Source organism: Mixophyes fleayi, chromosome 12 (assembly GCF_038048845.1).
Source record: "Mixophyes fleayi isolate aMixFle1 chromosome 12, aMixFle1.hap1, whole genome shotgun sequence".
Lineage (NCBI taxonomy): Eukaryota > Metazoa > Chordata > Amphibia > Anura > Limnodynastidae > Mixophyes > Mixophyes fleayi.
Window position 1 is genome coordinate 79,072,716 of NC_134413.1, and position 23,170 is coordinate 79,095,885.

At 39.8% G+C, this 23,170-nt stretch overlaps 1 protein-coding gene across 7 annotated transcripts in view; it reads left to right on the forward strand.

Moving 5' to 3' along the window:
- Positions 1–23,144, forward strand: part of LOC142109075 (NACHT, LRR and PYD domains-containing protein 12-like) — a 59,432-nt gene extending 36,288 nt beyond the window's left edge. The window contains exons 1-13 of one of the 7 annotated variants that reach the window (XM_075193101.1): positions 641–708; positions 1,571–1,623; positions 2,937–3,009; positions 3,734–3,798; positions 4,663–4,823; positions 5,232–5,409; positions 7,054–7,119; positions 8,157–9,846; positions 10,366–10,452; positions 13,653–13,823; positions 20,197–20,367; positions 21,431–21,595; positions 22,278–23,143. In XM_075193101.1, the coding sequence (XP_075049202.1) occupies positions 3,768–3,798; positions 4,663–4,823; positions 5,232–5,409; positions 7,054–7,119; positions 8,157–9,846; positions 10,366–10,452; positions 13,653–13,823; positions 20,197–20,367; positions 21,431–21,595; positions 22,278–22,371 (2,814 nt within the window). In that variant the 5' untranslated portion in view covers positions 641–708; positions 1,571–1,623; positions 2,937–3,009; positions 3,734–3,767 and the 3' untranslated portion in view covers positions 22,372–23,143. The other 6 variants (XM_075193103.1, XM_075193102.1, XM_075193104.1 and 3 more) reach the window with 6 other exon arrangements.
- The last annotated feature ends 26 nt before the right edge of the window (positions 23,145–23,170 follow it).

The window sequence follows — 23,170 nt, forward strand, 5'->3', positions numbered from 1 at the left end:
CACTGTGGAACGCATCTGTCCCTTCCTGTTCTCGCGTATGTCCAAAAGATGAATTGTATGCAAGTCGGGAGTCAGCTGTTTTCTTAGCTCCTCCCTAACAACAGAGGAGGCGTGGCTATAATGTGGCGGGGCCTATCGGTGGATAGTCCTGCTGCCCTGCAGGCCAGTCCGAGCCTGGGGTAGTGGATGAATGGAATAGCCTCCATCAGAGGTGGTAGAGGCTATTGCCGTAGAGTAATTTAAACATGCTTGGGACAGACATAAGGATATTCTTACAAAGAACTAAGCATTAAATAGGGTTTGAGGTTACCATAGGTTAAAAATTGGGCAGACTAGATGGGCCAAGTGGTTCTTACCTGCCCTTGAATTCTATGATTCTATGTTTAATAAAACAAGCTCTACAACACTTTCTACAAGGAAGTAGATGCCTGTTTGCCTGTTGCATTGTTTGTTGTAGTGCAACACTTTATCTAAATAAGCTGTTAGTTTGGGCAAACGTTTCTCTGACAATAATCTTATGTGATCATTCAGAGCCAACGTAGTGAAACCTGGATTCTGATGATGTCACAGGATGTTTCGCAGACACACACTGAGCATGCTCCCTGCCAGTACATGGGCTGTTCACTCTCTCATTAATACTCATGAATACTCACAGCTGCCCAGAAGACGGCTGTGCTCAGGCAGACGTATAGCAAGGTGACTATGGAAGTAACTATACGGCTGTAACACACAGGAAATATAGTATATTATATGGAGTCTGCTCAGATATGTTTATGTGTAGTTATGTGTAGGTGACAGGAACGCTGTAAAGACAGGGAGTATCCGGACAGCTGATGAAATGTAAAGAGTTACACTGAAAAAGAAAGCTGGAGAACTATTATTCCTTCCCTTCCAGTCTCTCCTTCTGTTCCCTTACTCCTCCCTCCCTCTGTCTGTGAGTAACATTGTTATATTCCTGCACTCACTGACCTCTCATGTAACACACTGAGAAGTATAGAATGTAACACATTGTAACAGGGAAATAGCTGGTTATTAACAAGAGTTTCATGCTGTTCTTACCATGTGACCTTTTCATTCTGAGTCTGTAAACATCCATGAAGATAGGAAAGTCTGAGAGGATTCTGTCCATCAGAGCTTACAATCTATATCTAATTTGTATATTTTCTATTCTAAGGACAAATATGTGAATTATGAGATTATATAGAGGAATATTGGTTAAGTTTATTACTGATATCATCCCTCACAACTTTACGCTGTCCCCAATCACACGAGAAGCTGGCACGGCATGATGACAAAACTATGTTTTGCATTTGATATTCTATATATACAAACTATGTTTTGCATTCAAAACAAGATGATGATATGATATTCCAGAATAATATCCATTTAGTATTTGTCTAATGTAAATATTAAGAGATGAATGCATAATAATACTCCAATTGCTGTGTTTATCTGGCTCCTCTAAGTGTGTAAATAAATGTGTTTGCAAAGTTCTCTGTGCACTGGAGTGCCGTAGTTTTAGTCTCTGTCCCACAGCTTTGTCCTCACAATTCTCTCCTGTTTTATACAGATGTGATAAGTTGGGGTTTGTGCAGAAACTAAAAACACAGAGATCCCTCAAAGGTGAGACAGATTCTAGTCATTAAGGGCCTGATTCAGATAGAGACATTTGCCCATTTGCGTAATATCTTTCCTAGTTTTCGCACTGCGCATGCTCAGAAAGTCAGCTATTCAGACCTGACACTATTCGCTGCTTATGACTCCTTGTGCATTAAGAGCAGTAATAAGGAGGGATGGGGAAGCAGCAGGGATGGGGAAGGGATGTTCTAATGTAGGCAATGTACAGTAAGGGCATGTTGTGTACAATTTCAGCCTGGGAATTGGTTGCAGATACAACTGAAAACGTGGTTTGATTTGCGGGTGGTCAGGGACAAGTGTAAGCAGCGGACGAAGATCATTATCATCATCATTTATTTATATAGCCCCAGCATATTCCGTAGAGGTTTACAATTGGGAACAAACACGGTAATAAAACAATTCTGGTTAGTACTGTCAGACAGAGAGGTAAGAAGGCCCTGATCACAAACTTGGGGTAGTGGAAGTTGAATACATAAGAGTAAGTGCTACATATTGCTTATTGGTCCAGCCAGAATGCAAAGGTAAAAAGTGCTAGTGGGCTATATGATCCAGTCACACAGCAATGTTGGTCAAGCAGTTATTGTCTTGTGTTAACTGTGTAAAGGGTGGCAATAGGGTAACCTAGGGAGGTTAACAGGGCATTTGAGGAATATTATAAGCTTGCCTGAAGAGGTGGGTTTTCAGAGAACGCTTGAAGGTTTGAAAACTAGAGGAAAATCTTATTGTGCGAGGAAGTGTTAGAATTTAATAGTCGCTCACCCATCGATTGATTAGAATTTGCAGAGCGTGTTCTAGTAAAGATCATTTTTTTTATTTCTTTTTGTACGTATGTTGAGAAGTTGTCCTTGCTGTACTAGTTGGTTTTTCTAGTTTAAATGGTGCTTCAAAGCAATTGCGTTTATAACACATAAAATAAAAAGTTATTGTACATGTTCGCAAGTTGGACGTAAGTGTTTGAGGGGTTTGCCTGGTGTCATTAACTACTACTCATTCAGACTTGGACACAAGTCTGAATGAATGGTGTAGATACGTACGCCATTGGCGTACAAATGCGTACATCATCATCATCAACATTTATTTATATAGCGCCAGCAAATTCCGTAGCGCTTTACAATTGGGTACATACACATACACTTACATGCAACTTTATTAATCGCAAGTTGCGCTTACACTTGTGTTCTATTCTGAATTAGGCCCATAGGGTCTGCATGAACTTATATAAATTTATATGTATAAAAATGAATTTCTTCTCTTACAAAGTAATATACTTGTTTCTGTTATTGGGCCAAACATTGTAGAACCTGTTGGACAGCTGTGAAGTTCTGAAACACAACCTGGCACGCCTGCCCTGAAGGTAAAGCAGGTCTTCAGGTGAGATGGTCAGTAGTCAGCCCATGGTCAGGGGTCACAAGCCTAGGTTTAAAAAGTCACAGGCAGGAAGTCAGAACAGAAACAGTATAAAGGTAGCAGTACAAAGTACATTTGTTCCAGAGTTTGAGCCCGGAATAGGAACAATATGACAAGAATGACTAAGCACAATCTCATCACACACTAGCAGATACAGGGAGCAAAGTAACTAGTTTATATAGGTGAGTAATACAGAATAGTTCAAGAGAAGATAGAACTGGGTGTGGTGAAAGGGTAGAGCTCAGCTAGAAAGGAAAGTCCAGTGCACAGAAATAGTAACTGTATTTCACAAGGTGATGTGGCTCAGATGAGACGAAAGCCTGGAAACACATCCAGGTCCAGGCAGAACATTACACAAAGAAACTGTTGGCACTGTCCCTGTCTTCACTGCCAGAGCTCACCAACCTTCACAGATAGTCCTCTGGATTACTAGTAGACACTGAACGACACTGGAAGCACTAATTACGATCACTAGACCGTTACTGATCAGTTTACACCTACAATTTACTCCTCTATTTAATTGGTGTGTGTTTAGCTCATTGGGTTATGGACAGTGTTATTATCCTGTAATTGGTTATCTGGTTTGGGGAATATTGTTATCCCCATACTGGCAGAAGGGACCCAAATTTCATAGATTTGCTCAAGTACGTTTCCTATTCAACCCAAAAGTTTATCTTTACCTTTATAGGTTGTGTTACTTGTTCTACTCAAGGGGAGAGGAAATGGGTCAGTCCACTACAAGATATACGAGAGGTCAGTTTTATGATTATTTAATTTTTAAGACATTTGTCTAGTACAACTTAAGTATAAATAAATCTAATTATTATTATAATTTGACTCCTCCTTGCCCTTATATAGTCTGTCCTCTTGATCTCTACATAGTCAAAACATCTCCTTGGTTAGTTAACCCTTAGTGGGGCCAAATAGTTATACACACAAACCTCAGCTTTTAATCTCCCTCGGGTTTATTTCATCCCTCAGCTCTAAAAATATGCAAAATTTACTACAAGAAAAGACACCTCTTTGTAGTTATGCCATTCGGTTCAACATTGTAAAAGTCCCTGTGCGGATAGGAACATGTGACTGAGCGGTGTTGCGATACCACATAAGGGGCGTGGCATGTTGCTCCGTTGTATCACATTAAAGAGACCCAGCCACTGCTACTCATTTTTTTGCCCCCACAATTCACCTCTAACACCCCCTTCACCTCTGTGAAACATTTCTTACATAAACACCTCTCCTATAACCCTTTTTCCCTCTCCCTTCATCTCTGCCTCCCACCTTCACCTGTATCACATGTGTGGTATATCTTACCTGCAGCACATGTCTTTACTTATCTGTTCTGCAATGAAGAGTTTGCCAGCCAATCAGAGAACAGCTGATTCATTCTGACTGCCTGATCTCACTGTCAGAGTCAATTGTCTCAGATCCATGACATTTGGCCAAACTTCTAGTGGTAGATCTCAATGAGAGTGCTGAAGAATTATTATCTATTACTTTCAAAATCCCCAAAACTTTTAAATCTCCTATATGTTTACTTGCTAATTCAGCTCAGACGGACTATCTACAGTTGGTAAAACTGATCCAAAAAAGGTTTTTGTCCGTTTTGTTATCTAGATGGCATTGAGAAGTTCCGTCAGCAGGTACCTGGCTATGGAATGGATGAACTAAGAATTATATACGAGTATTTCAGAAGAGACCTAATCTATGCTGTGGAGCCCATGGACACTAAGATCCTACTGAAGGAACTGGCCTCTCGGAATATCTTCTTTGAAGAGGTAGGAGGAGAAACTGTAATATTTTCAATACAAAACAGGGAGTTTGAACTCATAATTGGTAACCAATAAAATTGTAACCAGAACATCTACGGTGTGTGCCGTGATCCACTTTAAAGGTTTCTGGAGTAACTGATAATGTTGTTAAAAATAAATTTTTTAACCATGGTTCACAAAGACATAATATGTGTCTATCAGAATAGGTGTATTTTTTGGACAAAACTTCCATACCCCTTTTACTACATATCGATGGTGCGTTTTTGCAAACAAAGTTAACTGGCTAAAGTGACGGATTCCCCCACAAATCCCATGTACATATCCAGTGATAAAATGATTTATTGGTAATTGGTTTTCCAGGTATTTTGGATGTATTACGTATATGTATCTGAAATCCTTATAACTGTGTTATAGGAACATGTGAAAGTGAATAAAGGTCTTGGACACTTTGTATTTTCTGAGAAGTTGGTGCAAGATATTTTGGATGCAGGAAGAGAAGCTGTGATAGCATTCTGGGAAAGTCTCTATGATCTAGAGATTGACTGTTCATCTCCTAATTTGTATGCACTACTGCATGAAATCAATATATTAGGTAATGTTTCTCTTAATTGCATATGTTGTGCTTGTGTTAATTTAATGAACATGTAAATGTCTCATCTTGTCTAGAAGATAATTGGCTATTGACTTAAAATTCTGCTAGTGGTGTCTAGAAATTGCCCCCCCCCCCCCTTCACCTTCTCATCCCCCATTTATGTTTTTAAAATCCATCTCTTGGTGTCTTTCACATGAAAAAAAATTAGGCGATTTGAGTGAGGTCCCTTCTGAGCATGTAGACGAGAGGACAAGAAGGTCTCCAGGTCTGAGTCAATGCCGGAAGGAGGGCGTCTCAGAGGCTCCAACCCATGCACCAGAAAGAATGGATGGTTTTGACTTGAGTGTATTTATTTTGGGAGGGAATGTCAGGGGACCGGTGAAAACAGTGATTCCAGCAAAAGGAGAAGACAACGAAGACAGTTAGTGTCCAAAGGGGAAATTCTAGGTGTTTCTGACTGAGAGTAATTATGGAGCTACATGTAATAAAATAATTACTATGTAGTGCCTTACAGTGTATAAGAGAGGCAGACAACTTGCATGGAAATTCACCTCTGCAGACAAATCTTTGACCTGGCTAAAGCAGGAAGATCATTGCCTATTCATCACTTGATCAGCACATGATTGTCAGATTTGTGTGAGGGGGACTGTTAATGCCTTTAATGTCTTGATGATAGATGTCTCCTTGTTATTGTGGTGGCACCTACTTATCCCAACTTACTGTTGGATAATCAGAAAGAGGAAAATGTACTCCTGTAATCATTTCTTAATTCAATGAAATGAAGCACAGTCTGTATTGGCATAGCCACAAAAGCACGGTGGCTCAGTGGTTATCACTTTTATCTCACAGCACTGGGGTCATGAGTTCGATTCCCAACCATGGCCTTTATATGTGTGGAGTTTGTTGATCTCCCTGTGTTTGCGTGGGTTTTCTTTGAGTGTTCCGGTTTCGTTCCCACACTCCAAAAATAAAGTTGAAGGTCTAAAGATGCTGGTTGCCAATGCTCGGTAATCATCTCAGAACAAGACAAAGCCAGGTGCAACCTGACAGGTCTCAGACGTCAGTTGCTGTTATTAAACAACTGGTCCGGAAGACAGCAGCGTCCACTGCTACTATTACCTGCCATTCCATCAGTATTGTTCATACATTGCCATTTACTGTTTGTGAATATTTGAAAGACACAAACCAATTGACCACAATTGATTATTTTACTGGTCTGGTGATTCTTAAAGGCCATTCTATATATTGAGTACAGGGGAAACAAAATACTAAAGTGCCCAAAGTCTTCAAAAAATATCTTTTATTAATGTATTTTTTAAATCGACTATACATTTGATCTATTGTGGACATTTATGATATCTTTCCTATCACCCATCCCTCCTCATTGGTGTTGGCATTTGGAACTACGGGATGGTGCAGTAGGAACTATGGTCCTCTTTTTGGACAAGTATAGCAGTATTTGTTGGACCAATTTTGGACTGGAGGTTGACTCTCATCATTTGTTTCAGCTGTGGGCACCGCTGTCTTTTTAGACTTTTTGGTGTAATTTGCATATTTATTAGTAAACTGGATAGTAATTGAGTGACGTGATGTAGAGGGTCAGTTACGTAACTGATTATCTCACCAAGAGATTTTCTCATTTAGGTGACGCTCTGATGCAGCAGATCCTATTGGATAAACATGGACACCTATTATCTCCGGAGCTGAAAGGTGAATATTATAGCAAATAATATATTTAATCCTGAAATAGTCAGCTGAAAACTATATTCGAAAAGGATAGCGTGTTAGGAGAGACTGACAAATAGCTGTGTGACACATGTGTGTCAGTGCTGTTACCTATACAGAGTTACTCTTTGTAAATCCCCTACTGAGCCAAATTTAGGCTAGGTTGGGCTCAAAGTAAAAATCAGTGATAGGGATTCTAATATTAGATCTGCCCAGTATATAACACATTGAGGACATAAGGTAACACAGTACTAGAGAAAAGATCAGTGACCAATGATAAGAGTAACCTTTGTATACTTACAATAATAGACTATTATGGGAAGGAATGCTGCTCAGTCTTAGGAGTAGATTTATCATACCTTCTAAAAAAAAAGGGACATTGGAGATGTTGGCCATAGCAGCTAGTAGCCCCAAGTAAACAGTTGTGCAGTAAAATAGGTTCTAGTATTTGCTTGTTCTCTGAAATGTATATTTACCTATCTTTGTCGTTAGCCGTTAAATACCTGTCATTTACCCCACCACCGCTTCCTGTTTCTTAATTTTCACCAAGAACTGCTGAAGGTGGGATGGACTTGGCAGCTGTGATTTCAAAGGTCATGTGTTGTTTACCCAATCCACCGGGTCCCGAAATCTCTAGTCCCACACCAGTCACATGAACACTACTCCTACTTATGTACTTTAAAGAAGTGATATTGATACCCTTCCCCCTGTGTACTACTGAGTGTATGCAAATGAGATCTAGGGAAGGGCCATAGACAAAACTACCTCTTGAAATCAAGTAAGTGAGGGTAATGTAGAGGTGGCCACGGTGGGACTGTTAAAGGTGGATTAGGCGAGTAATAAATCTCAAATAAGTAATCCTTCACCCAAAACTAAATTTAAGTTGGATTGAAGCAAGGTTTCTTTAGACAAATGACGCTATTGGCATCTAACGGCAACGCTCTACTATTTAAGTATTTCCATTGCATACCAAATCCTATTTTTAGTAATGAGCTTTATTATATTTTTTGTATATTTGGCAGATAAGCAAGGACATCACAAGCAACATCTGCTGGATAAAAGTCAGGATCTAGTAGAAAACAGGTCTCCAGGATCTATGCAGGAAAATCAAAGTTCCTACATTTCTGAACATGGCATGGATCTGATTGTTGGCTATCTTCGCCCCCTTCATAAGCGATCTCAGCACTGGCTTATAGAGACTGGACAGAAACATGAGGATTACTTGAAAAATGTGCTGTCGTGTATTTCTCTCAACAGGCTGTTTCGATGGTCTCAGCGATTAAAATGTGTGCCACGTACAGTACTGGTGAGCGGAGTTCCAGGAATCGGGAAGACCACAATGATGCAGAAGTTTGTCTATGACTGGGCGAATGGAAAACACTACCAGAGATTTGCTTTTGTCTTCTTCTTCACATTCAAGGAAATCAACAGGCTGGATGAGGTCAGTTTAGAGACGATGATCCTTGGACAATATCCATATCTTCAGGGTCAGCTTGATAACATCTTACAGGATCCTGAAAAACTCCTCTTTATATTTGATGGCTTAGATGAAAGTAGTCACCGAATGGATTTCAGATTAAGACAATTGTGTCATAATATAAAGCAGATAGAAAATCCTGGTGTGATTGTGGTTAGTTTGGTGAGACAGTCACTTCTCAAGGACTGTTCTGTACTAACCACCAGTAGAACAAAACTAGCATCAGTTGATACCACAGTTTTCAAGCGACAAACTCAGATTATGGGTTTCTTGCCCAGGGACATACAGATGTACTGTGAACATTTTTTCAGGAACAAGGAATTGTCAGACAAAGCATTTAATTATATACGGGATAATGGGACACTCTACAATTTCTGTTATCTCCCATCCTACTGCTGGATCATCTGTACAGTATTATCAAAGTGCTTCAAAGACCAGCCAACAAATAATGATCAGATGATGTCATCATTGCCCAAAACATTGACACAACTCTTCGCGACTTTTATTGCCAACATCCTGTCCAATCACAGCCAGGATAAGAAGGGGGTTCGGGAACTGTTGACATCTATTGGGTGGATGGCAGAACATGGAGTAATGAATCACATTGTTGCATTTAATGAACAAGATCTGGCATCATTTAATGTGGACACTTCATCAGAGCTCTTTTCAAGCTTAATGATTAAATCAGACCAATCACCTAATGCGACCTTTTCCTTCTTACATGTCACTTTACAGGAGTTTTTTGCTGCCTTGGTCCATTACATTAATAAATGTCCTGAGAAGTTACATAAATCACTTGAAGAAACCAAATCATATAAAGACAACCATGGTGAAATATTTCTTTGTTTCCTCTGCGGTCTCTCGGACAACTACACCAGGTCCATTTTAGAGCCTTATTTGGGAGAATTGTCCTCTCAAAAAACCAAAGATGTCATCACCTTTCTCCAACAAACCGTTATTGATGTCCAAGAGTGCAAAGAGGACAAGAGAAAGGTTCTCAATGTGTTTTTTGATCTCTTTGAGACTCAGAATAAGGATTTAGTTTCAGAATGTCTTGGATCATACAGAAGTTTTAACGTATCCGATGTCCATCTGACACCTCTGGATTATACTGTGTTGTCTTTTATCCTTGAATCCTGCAGGAATACAGAGGAACTTTGGCTAGGTCTTTGTAAAATTCACAGTGAGGACATGGAGAGACTGGCACCAGCTCTACATACAGTAAATAACTTGGGGTATAAATAAGTATACTTCTTTATGTCTTCTTTTTGGAAATGAAACTGTCAACATAAGTTCTTGAACATGGGTGGGGTGTGTAATTTTCTGTTATTAGTCTGTTATTTGGGATAAGAGTTTTGGTGAAATGGAGAAAATTACCTCCAAATCTAACGTTATCCAATTGACCCTAGTCTGTGTGTGTGTGTTTGGAGATTACAGACTAAATTCCCTAAGGGGCAGAGACTTATGTGAGTGAGTTCTCTGTACAGCACTGTGGAATTAGTGGTGCTTCATAAATAAATTGATGATGATGATGATTGTAGGCAAGTCGTCAACATGTGAATTTTACAGAATTTGACATCCATAACATGGGTTTTAATGCTAAAAATGAAGAAACTGTAATCTATAAGCTACTCTTAAACAATTTATTTAGATCATGTCTTGATTTATAGTTCCACAAAACTATTCATACATGTATGCTCTGTTATTTGTGTAGTATAATCCCCATTGATTTCCATCTCATTTACTCTCTGCAGACTTAACGACAATAATCTAAGAGATGATGGAGTTCGGTTCTTATGTAATGCTCTAAAACATCCGGTGTGCAAGATCCAGAATCTATCGTAAGTTGTCTTGTTATTTCTGGTTGTATTACCTCAGTCATGCAATATCCCTTTAATTAACATATTTACTTCAGCGATTTTCACTATAATATTGATTTTGAATATTGTAATATAACAAAGGTTTGTATATATGCTCTTCTAATTCTCCTGGATCTCTCTCCTGCATTTGACACTGTTGACCACTCTCTCCTCATACAAACACTACAAACCTTAGGTCCTATCCTGGTTCTCATCCTACCTATCTAATCGCTCTTTCAGTGTTAATTTCTCTGGATCTACCTCTGCTCCGCTTCCTTTATCAGTTGGAGACCACAAGGCTCAGTCCTAGGTCCTCTGCTATTCTCTATCTACACCACTTCTCTTGGGAAAACTAATAAGCTCCTTTGGATTTCAGTATCATCTCTATGCAGGTGATACACAAATCTATCTATCCTCTCCTGATCTCTCGCCATCTGTGTTGTCTCGCATTACTGACTGTCTTTCTACCATTTCATCTTGGATCTCTTCTCACCAACTCAAACTCAATCTTTCAAAAACTGAATTAATAATATTCCCACCCAAAAACAGAAGCTTCCTGCCTGACATTTCTATTTCTGTTGATAACATGACCATAAATCCTACCCAGCAAGGTCGCTGCCTAGGTATAATCCTTGACTCACAACTATTCTTTGTTCCCCACATCGACTCTATATCTAAATCATGTTGCATACATCTAAAAAACATTTCCGGAATACGCACATATCTTACACAAGACACTGCAAAAACCTTAATTCATGCACTCATCATGTTCCTCATCGACTATTGCAATTCCCTCCTTACTGGTCTTCCCAAAATCAGACTTGAACCCCTACAATCTATTTTGCATGCAGCGGCTAGATTGATTTTCCTTGTAAAACATTCTGCCTCTGCTGAGACACTATGTCAGTCTCTACATTGGTTGCCTGTATTTCAACAAATCCAATATAAAATTCTTCTACTAACATACAAGGCCGTCAACAAAAATTGCACCGACATACATCTCCTCACTTGTCTCAAAATATCTCCCAGCTCGACACCTATGTTCTGCACAAGATCTGCGTCTCCCTTCCACTCTCATTACATCCTCCCATTCCCGGTTACAGGACTTTTTTCCGGGCTGCACTCACTTTGTGGAATTCCCTCCCTTGCACAACAAGACTTTCCTCTAGTCTTCAAACCTTCAAGCGTCCTCTGAAAACCCACCTCTTCTGACAAGCTTATAATATTCCTATACCACCCTCTTAATCTCCCTGGTTACCCTATTACCACCCTCTAGACAGCTAACACAAGACAACAACCCTCTGACCAACATTGCTGTGTGACTGATCACACAGCCACTAAATACTTTTTTATCTTTGCATTCTAGCTGGTCCAATGTGCAATATGATGTAGCACATGCCCTTGTGTTTCAAACACCCATTGTCCCATAGACTGTAAGCTTGCGAGCAGGGCCCTCTAACCTGTCTGTCTGTATGTATTACCCAGTATTGTTTTATTAATGTTTGTTCACAATTGTAAAGCGCTATGGAATTTGCTGGTGCTATATAAATAAATGACGATGATACTATAGACTAGATCAGTGCATACTCAAAAGAGGCTCCCACTGTACTCTTCTGAGACCAGAGTGGTGACCTTGGGTGGTTAGCATTATCTTAGTTATGAAATAACCCTTTCATTTGTTAGTACATGGAACATTTGGCTCCGTCCCCTGTCTCCATGATGACCTGTTTCCCCGGTGGTCTAGGAGGAAGTGGGGTAAAGCTGAGACTGTCCGTGCCGCCCTACTGTGCAAGTGCGAACGCCGAATACCGGAAGTTCGTACTTCCGAGTTTCAGACTGAAGGGGAGAGACACAGCTGAAGTGGTTGCGTAGCTATATAGGTATACAAGTTACCCAAAAGCCCCCGGAGGCTCCCTATGTATATATGAGTAGTTTGCCCACAATAACTATATTCTGCACTTTTGTGCAGAGACACCAAAGTGTTACATAGTGTATAGGGACACTTCCATGCACCAAACCTGCCTGTATATCTACTGTGTACATACATGAGCATAAGAAGACTGCAAACAACAACCTGTGCATAATACTGTTACTGCCTTATTATCAGCTGTACTACATACCTGCCTACTCTACCGGAATTCGCGGGAGGCTCCCGAATTTCGGGAAGTTCTCCTGGACTCCTAGAAGAGTAGGCAAAACTCCCGAAATTTGGCGAAATTAATGGCAGTGAATGGAGGGGGCGGGGCTTAATCGCGTCATGCAATGGCGTGAATTTCGGCTTTTTAGAGTGGGGGCGGGGCTATGGTGACGTGAAATATCGCCACGCCCTCCTCCTGCCCCATGTCACATGACTTCTCCCCCCGGACCTCCCGGGGGAGAAATCTTACAAGTAGGCATGTATGCTGTACTACCAACTGTGAGTACCTGCACATCTACTGTTATTCAAGTTAAATAAACAGAAACCTGTTTCAGTTCAAAAGCGTTGTGGGTCAACACCCGCATTAACATCCGCAGACACCTTTTATTGACATCAGAAGGTATAACCAACATAATTAATATATTTAGTGGAATAATATTCACTATAATATTGAATCTGAATATTGTAATATAATAAAGGTGAATATATGGAAATATAGATATACTGTACTGGACAGGCACATACTCAAAAGAGGCTCCCAATGTGCTCTTCTGAGACCAACTTGGTGACCTTGAGTGGGTGACCTGGCTTTGGGTCCGGCATTGGTTGCACCACTTGCAGTGATGGTAGTTCCACCACTACCGTTGCCTAAAGTCCCGGATTTCACCTCCTCCTGCTGACTTTTCTTGCAGTGAAACGGAGACTCCAGTAGAGGAGTTATAGACAGCATTATAGACAGATTGAGTCCTTTAGCACCGAGAACCAGTGCACAAACCTTTCCGGCAACAGTAAGAATTTCGAAGACGGGACCCCTTTTATTCGCCCGATTGAGAATGCTATGTCTCTAATAAAATGTTATACAAACCTCAATAGGAAATGTAATGATTTTTATTTGCAGTAATGTGACCTCTTTATTTAAATTTGCCTTGTCTAACAGTATTTTGTGAATTTGCATTTTTGCTGATGAAACCAGTGGTTTTTTTTTGTTTTTTTTTAAATGAAGCCTAAACCCAACTTGTTTTTATATTCTGTTTTTATTCCATAGTTTGGCATTAAGCAAACTGACAGATATTTCCTGCTGTCATCTGGGATCTGCAATAAGTAATAACCGGTCCCTGAGAAGGCTTGTACTGTCTTATAATACAATGGAAGGTCCTCACTTCAGTGACTTGATGACAGGTCTGTCCAGTCCAACATGCCGGATAGAGGAGTTACAGTGAGTATAACAAATACATAGAGCTGGGAGACGTAAGTAGTAGGAGGTATTATATAGCGTTATTATATGTCTGACACAAAGATAACATTGGATAAATGACATTAACGGGTAGCTTTATCTAACCTAAAATAGAAAATGGAGGTGTTGGTTGCCCATAGCAACCAATCAGATTCTAGCTATCATTTTCTGGAATGCACTTGATAAATGATAGTTAGAATCTGATTGGTTGCTTTGGGCAACACCTCCATTTTTCCTTTTTGGAAGGTTTGATAAATCTACCCCTGAGTGTCATGTAAGAACTGCAAAGTCTGTATACAATGTTCTTTTATGTCTTTGGAAACACTGTCAGAAGAGCAGTTTTTTTTATAGACAGTTCTGTAGGTTGAAACAATAAAAATGTCAAAGTTCAGTCTTTTACCGCCTAGGAATTCCTTTATTTAAACTTTTAAGCAAAATGGAGGGTTACTATTCTCAAAGAAGATGACTGTCATAAAGTCCCAATAGCACTGAAATCCAATGAAGTCCTAATGGCATGTTTACCCAGACCAGAGCATCACCTATTAGGTCAGTCTTTCCCAAAATGAACAAGCCCTGGACCTTTTGGGCTCCTTTACATCCCCCATCGAGGGTGACTGTGGGAACTAACAGCCCCCCTGCCCTGAGGTGTCCTCTGATAGTGTAAAACATGTCCCTGGTCAAACCTTCCAATCTCCCTCAGGTGGTATGAGCTGGGTGCCCAACCACCACTCTTAGGACTCCTGGAAGTCAGCTCAGGGACATGGTAGGACAATGGGACCAATAGGTATGAAACAATGGGCCAGTAATGGGGTTTTCACATGATTACCGTTATGAACTTTAACCAATGAGTGCTTTTTATTGTCTGTGTAAGAGAACCTCACGGACACTTCCGGTTCATGGAGTCTATACCGGCATGTTGTTACGGTACATCCACGTGGCGTAATTTAATCATAATGAGTCCTATAACCCATAACATTGTCTCTAACACACCGCCCACCGCTCCGGTTAGAGTCTACACAGAGTTTATCAGAGAAGTATAACAGGAAACAATTGCACTAACAATGGGTGGTTGCAGTTGACCAGGTGGGAAACCCGCCTCTCTTGGTTCCCGACACCCTGTTTCCCGACACCCTGTTTCCCTCGCAGTTGTCTTATTGTAAATTTAGCTTTTCTTTTTTCAGAAAAACTAAAATGACTAATACCTACTGAGCATTTACCATTATTCTCATAGCAAATTAATCCAAAAGCAGAAGTATCTAGTTGATACTGATCAACTGATTTCGATTTTGACGCATTTTGTGTCCCAAACATACACATAAAAATTATTTTGCAAAAAAAAGGTGGTTTTGTGTATATATTGAGTCTTAGGTATCTCTTAGGTATCTCAAGATATGTCCACCTCAAAATACTTCAGCATTTCTACATAAAAATGTATACCCGCCCAACGATAGCGTAGATAAGTGGCTTGACAGTGTTAGTGATAAATGCAAAAGTTGCATTACCATATTTGTACACAACATAATGAAATTAAGGGTAGGGATGTGCACCGGCGACTTTTGGTGTCTCGTTTTTTGTGTTTTGGATTCGGATTTTCGTGATGTTTTGGGTTCGGATTTGTTTCGCAAAACACCTGCCGAAAGGTTTTGGTTCGGATTTAAGGTTTTGGATTCGGATTTTTTTTGAGAAAAGCATAAAAACTTCAAAAATCAAGTTTTTGGGCTTATTTTCACTCCTACGTTATTATTAACCTCAATAACATTCAATAACAAGCATTTCCACTAATTTACAGTGTATTCTGAACACCTCACAATATAGTTATTAGTCCAAAACGTTGCAACGAGGTATCTTTCTGGACTGCGTAGTGGAGTGGACCCCACAATATAATAAGAAAACCATCAACTGGTCTGAATCGGACCGAATAATGTACCTGGACTGCGTAGAGGAGTGGTCACCACAATATAAATTAAAAACCCTGAACTTGTATGAATCGCACCAATAAATGTATCTGGACTGCGTAGTGGAGTGGTCCCCACAATATAATAAGAAAATCATCAACTGGTCTTAATCGCACCAAAAAATGTACCTGGACTGCGTAGAGGAGTGGTCACCACAATATAATTAATAAAAAACCCTCCACGGCTCTGAATTCCCAAAAACAAAAAAACTGGACTGTGTAGTGGGGTGGCCCCGGTACTAAATTTGATACCGGGGCCACAATATAATAAATAGTTACACCCTCAACTGGTCAGAATTCCAACAAACAAGTATCTGGACTGCGTAGTGGGGTGGCCCCGGTACTAAATTTGATACCGGGGCCACAATACCTCCTCCAAGTTCCAAGTGTAGTGTTTATAACATATTAACACTACACTAATTCTAGCACGTCAAACCCTCTTGTTTTAAATAATGACAGGGCATTTAACTTTTGATTACATTTTTTGAATTTGTTGACATTTTCTTTTACTTTTTGAACATGGCAAACGACTGTTGAATGGTCACATAATGCCAAAAAAATAGTTGCAAGATGGAATTGTCCTTGGGATTATGTTGTTGAAATAGGACATGCACACTTTAACAAACCAATCATTTCAGCGACAGGGCCTACCAAACAACTGTGGCTGAAATGATTGGTTTGTTTGGGCCCCCACACCAAAAAAAGAATTCATTTCTCCCTGTACAAACTAAACAGGCTCTACTGAGGAATGATGTCGTCCTCATCCTCCACCTCTGATTCCTCTCCCCATACAGTGTGTACTTCCTCCTCCTCACACATTATCAATTCGTCCCCGCTGGACTCCACAACCACAGGTCCCTCTGTACTATCTGGAGGGCAGTGCTGTACTTCATTGAGGAATTGATTATTCATTTTTATAAACATCATTTTTTCAACGTTGTGAGGAAGCAACCTCCTTCGCCGCTCACTGACCAGGTTCCCCGCTGCACTAAAAACTCTTTCCGAGTACACACTGGAGGGGGGACAACTCAGGTAAAATAGAGCCAGTTTGTACAGGGGCTTCCAAACTGCCTTTTGGAGTTCAAGCACGTCACTACCTCTAGTTAATTTAGATTGCAAGGCTTGTAAATACTTTGAAGATAAAAAAAACAGGCTGCACAGACTGTGAAGCTAGAAAGTGAAATTAAATGAACCACGTTACTTTGGTGGCTATCTATGCCCCCGCCCTACACTTGTAGTTGAATATAAAAAAAGCAGCCTGCATAGACTGTAGAACTAGAAATTCAAATATACAAAGAAATGGACAAAGGCAGTTTGGTATCTGTCTGCATCAGATCCCCTCTCCACTAGGAGTAAAATAGAAAACTATTCAGCCGTTATATAATCTAGAATATAAATATAAATTGAGAAAGGCAATTTGGTATCTGTCTGCATCATAATCATCAACATCCTCCTCAGCGCCAGCTACATCAATATCCTCCTCCCGGTATACAACATTCACACCTTCATTAGCCAAATCTGTAACTGGACTGTGGGTGATCCTTCCAGCATATGCAGAGGGCGTGCTGCAAATGCTGGATGGAGTCACCTCTTCCCGTACAGTGATGGAAAGGTCAGGGTTCAAAACCAACAACACCCTTGGACTCGCCTTGGGGATTTGTGATGTCAATCTTTTAGAAGGCAGAGTTCTTTGCTGTTTTGTTGTTGTTGCTGACAGCATAACTCTCTTAAATTTTTTGTAGGGGGGGGAGGAGGAGGGCTTAGATCCTTGGGTGAAGCTGGACCACTAGTCATGAACACGGGCCAGGGCCTAAGCCGTTCCTTGCCACTACGTGTCGTAAATGGCATATTGCCAACTTTACGTTTCTCCTCAGATGATTTTAAGTTTCTCTTTTTGCTATTTTTTGAGAACTTGGGCTTTTTGGATTTTACATGCCCTGTACTAGGAGATTGGGCATCGGGCTTGCCAGACGACGTTGATGGCATTTCATCGTCTATGTCATGACTAGTGGCAGCAGCTTCAGCATTAGGAGGAAGTGGGTCTTGATCTTTCCCTACTTTATACTCCAAATTTTGGTTTTCCATTATATGTAGCACAAGAGAGCGTACCCCTAAGCCACACACACTCGGCAAAGCCTTTAAAAATTATATGCGGCACAGGAGAGTACCACTGGACTTATACTGCTGAATCAGTGAACTTTGTAATAGCAGTACCACTGGACTTATACTGCAGAATCAGTGAACTTTGTAATAGCAGTACCACTGGACTTATACTGCTGAATCAGTGAACTTTGTAATATATCAGTACCACTGGACTTATACTGCTGAATCAGTGAACTTTGTAATAGCAGTACCACTGGACTTATACTGCTGAATCAGTGAACTTGGTGATATTGCAGTACCAATGGGCTTATACTGCAGGATTGGTTTTGCAAATTTTGTTGTAATTAATTTTTTTTTTACATTTTTTTTTATTTTTTCAATACTTGGGAATAATGGGGAAATACCTATGCCCTTAGAAGCACAGAGCACACAACACAGCACCACTGGACTGAACAGGACACAGCACAGGACCCAGCAGCACTACTGAACTCAAAATTGACAGAGCACAGCACACAGCACCACTGGACTGATACTGCTGAATGTGTGAACTTTGTAATATTGCAGTACCACTCGACTTTTACTGCTGAATGTGTGAACTTGGTAATATTGCAGTACCAATGGGCTTATACTGCAGGATTGGTTTTGCAAACTTTGTTGTAATTAAAAAAAAAATTAATTAGTTTTTTGTATTTTTTTTTATAACTTTTTTTTAATTTTTTAAACACTTGGGAATATTGGGGAAATAAGAACTATGCCCTTAGAAGCACAGAGCACAGCACACAGCACCACTGGACTGATAGTGCAGAACACAGCACAGCACAGCACAGCACGAGATCTACCAGGACAGAGGACCACCTAACACACCCTCCCTCTACCCTGATCAATGCCCGAGTGAAGATGGCGGCGACTAGCGGGGAATTTATAGGTTCCGAGTATCGCAAGATCCGACAGCGGGATTATGACTCCGAGCCTCGGTTTCAAGTTTTCATTTGGCGCCAATACCCGGATCTGTCTCGGATCCGACTCGGATCAGCAACGTTCGGGTGGGCTCGGATTCAGGAAATCCGAGTGCGCTCATCTCTAATTAAGGGTCTCATAAACAAGAGATAATAGTGTCTTGACGGTGCTATTAGTAAATACGAAAGTCATGTCATTTGTATATGCTTTCCTGCAGTAGTCCAAGTGGAAATGACAATTAAGAAATTTGAATAGATGGCCGCAGTTTGACATAATATAGCCGCAAATTAATGAAACACTGGACGGGTCAACAGCCAATAAGTGGCTAGATAGATCTCTAGTGTCATCATCATCATCATCATCGTAATCACATATCATTGCACAAAGCCTCAGGTACCCGTAAAAGTTCTGACTCTAATAAGCATATATAGGGATGAGTCCAAGTCTAACCAGGTTTCATCTCCAGGGGGGTTTGCTATAATAATGTGTAAGTGTACATCTTTCTATACAATTAACCCTCACACCCCCTCTTCAAGTTGATTTCACCTTCCCATTCACTCGACAGTTTAAATATTCCATTCCACCCCCATTTATCACTTTGATCCTTGTGAGGAGGTGAAATATATATATATTTTTTTAAACATTTATTTTTAGAATGTATTTTTGATTGTAAATTTTATTAAAAAGTCATTGAAAAAACTTGTCAAACAATGTTGTGTAGTCAGGGTCTTTTGTTGCAGAGGCAGGAATGTTTTTGGCACTAGGGTAATATTAGCATAATCTTAAAAGCAAATCATCTTTATGTCAACTTTTATAGAAAGATAGGTTAAATGAAGTTTTTAAATTGTTTCCCTATAACATGCAGTGTACTGGATAGATACTGCAATTTCATTTCATCGCTGCACACCTAACTCATATGCTGATTAATACTTGTACCTTAGGGTTAGGGTTTCTCACTGTAAACTTTCTATTTCACTGATCAACAGCCTTCAGCTTTAGGGCTAGATTTGCTAAGCTGCGGGTTTGAAAAAGTGGAGATGTTGCCTATAGCAACCAATCATATGCTAGCAGTCATTTTGTAGAAAGTATTAAATAAATGATAGCTAGAATGTGATTGGTTGCTATAGGCAACATCCCCACTTTTTCAAATCAGCAGCTTAGTAAATATACCCCTTAGTCTTTTATTATTTTACTACATTCCTGTAGCACTTACTTCAATTTTAAAAAGTCATCTCCAATGAGCTGATGATGGCTAAAGTCATAACTACTTAGAAATTACTGTATGAGAGATTTTATTAAATGACTAAATTATCTTTATCATATTCTGCTTTTCTTCTCCAGCCTGGACAGTACTGGCCTGAAGGACAGTTCCTGTTCCCATCTTGCATCTGCAATAACAAATAACCAGTATCTGAGGGTACTAAACTTATCATTCAACGACCTGATTGGTCCTCACTTTGGGGATTTAATGACAGCTCTGTCCAGTCCATTTTGTAGTGTAGAGCAATTAATGTGAGTATAACTACATTATACAGTTCTGAGACATATAGGGTGGGAAACGCTATAAATGTTTATGTTAGTATATTTTGGTTTTTATTTTAAATGTATTTCTGTAGTAAACAAATGTCTAACGCATTTCACAGCCCTTATTGTTTTGTAGATATTTGTTTATTTTGGCCCTATATGTGTAAAATAGACACAGAGGAAGGGACACGTACAGAATGCACACACAGAGATTGGCTTATGTGATAATAATGTACTGTATCCCATGAATAATAAGGTACCGCACACTGTGGTTGCAAACAGTCAACTGGGTGTTTATTTTGGGGGGAAATAAATGGGAGAGGGGGATCTAAAAATGGGGAGATTCTGAACGGGATAAATGGGACAGCGGGTAAGATAGTGATCAAAGACGACAGTACAGTAAAAACAAAACAACAAGATGGCCGCCACAGGTACATTCACTGGCAGCCAGACTCTCCCACAACGCACCCACACACAGTCTCATTATCTCTCTGACAGGTAACACAGACTCTGATAGATCTGCAGCATTATGTAAAGAAGGTCTAACTGGTAGAATTATATGTATAGATTTCTTTTCCTAATGCAGCATTAATGGTGTCAGTGTTTTTACTTATCCCTCTCCTTCTGGGTAAAGATGACAGTGTCAGCCACTGTTGGGTGGCGGACTGCCTACTAGCCTGATCTTGCTAGCTGTCCCTCTCTGCTCACACGTAATTTGCTAATAGCAGGAGCATAATCTACCTCAGACTGCTTGATAGCTGATTTTGTGCCAGCGATCTGGCTACAAGACCTTTCTATGTAAAGCTACACCCAGCTTCTCTTTTCATAGCTTGGGTGTCCCTCTCTTCCTTTATACACTCTGTCTCTCCAGCATCTCTGCCTCTCAACTCACTCCTTCCTGCCTCTCTCTCTTCTCCTCACAGACTCTTTGGCAGGGTTGACCTCTGCTTCGCCCTGTGTTTTCATAGTAACCTCAGCACTTGGCTGCGCAGTATAAGCCAGTCTGGTTACATACAATTGAAAATATGAAGTTTTCTCTGATGTCTGACAGGTTCCAGGATATTCTGCTGAGCGATGACCATGTTCCATTCCTGGTATCACTGAGTAATAACACAAAACTCGCATATCTGGAGCTGAGCAATAATCAACTTACAGATACTGGTGCCAGTTACATTGAGGAACTAATATTGAAGTCAACCAGCCTGAAAGACATCAGGTACGTATAACACAGACAGTGAAGTCACTATACAACAGTGATGTTGTCTCTTATACGGGGGCAGTACAGTCCTAGGACTGAATCTTATCCAGCTCCCTGAACACATATTTCCCCCACATTATTGTGTCCTATCCTTAATGGCCTCTTATGTATCCTTCTTAGTCCATGTTGCATTAGCACCTCTGTGCTAATTAAGGTTACTCTATTTCTCCAACTCTTTAAAAAACACTGTGTTCTAGATCGCCATGGATGGTGTAGGCTACATCACTTGTAATATCACACAGTAATCTCTAGAGAGCAGCAACATTAGTAAAGATTAACAAAACATACAGCAAAGCCTCTTTAGGAGCTCAAACCCGACATACTATTGAGACCTTATAAGATCAATAGAACTGTCAAAGACATTGAGTGTTGGCTTTGCTCTTCTACGTTGAAGTCTTTGATGATTAAATACTCTGCATGATACACCCAGAACAAAAATGTATAATATATACAATTAACATATTTCTAATCACAATGCCTGGAGGCCATTTTCGGCCTCTCTCTTAATTTTTTAATAACTTACTTTCTAGCTTTCTGGATAATACTGTATGTGAATTTGTTTATTTAAAGAAGAGATTCCATTGGAATTTAAACTCCCTAATCTTTGCTGAAATACTTGTTTGTGTTCTCTCATGTTTAGCCTCTTTTTTAATCATCGGCTGTCTTTGGAAGTAAGAGATAAGTTAAGAAAGCTGAAAGATCGCAAGCCAGGCCTGTGTATTTCCATAGATTGAACAAATTGGAAGTACGACCGACTAATCAAAGAGACCGCATGAAACATGCAGATTACCCTGTCTTCCTATTTAGCATGAATATGCATTTTATTTAACAACTAACTTGTTGTAGATAGAAATAAATTCAACATTTTGAAAAGATATAGCCCAGAGTATATTCACAGGTCGGCCAAACAACACAGGTGACTTACGAAAATGAAGCAATTGACAAATTGACATGCTGAGAGTTATGTATAATAATGCGTTATGACTGAAATAAAGGACTTTGATGGATAAGAGCAGCGTTTGGCTTCCACAGGCAACATCTTCACTTTTTCAAACCCGCAGTTTAGTAAATATACCTCTTAGAGTCTATATCGGTTGCACATAAATGACTGGAAAACTAGACTTATAAAGTCATTTGAGATAGAGTAACATTGTATATGGTCATATGAATAAGGGAGGTAGGAAACTGGACCAAGAAGAACATTGAATAGTGGGAGAATAAACAGTAAAATAATTGCAGACATATGAGTACAGCATTCTTTTATTTATAATATACTCAATAATTATTAAAAAGAGGTCCAATATTAGAAAGAGAAACATATCTGCCTTCACATACCAACACAATCCTCTATATGACCAATGAGTAAAACAATAAATGGCATGAGTAACAATGTCACTTATAATTAACTTTCCTTGGTCTGTTTAACGGGTTTCAAGAAAATATTTTTAAATACTTTATGTAACACTATTCTTCATTTTTCTATACAAAATCTTTATTTTAGTTATATTTTGCCACAAAAATGTAAATCTGAAA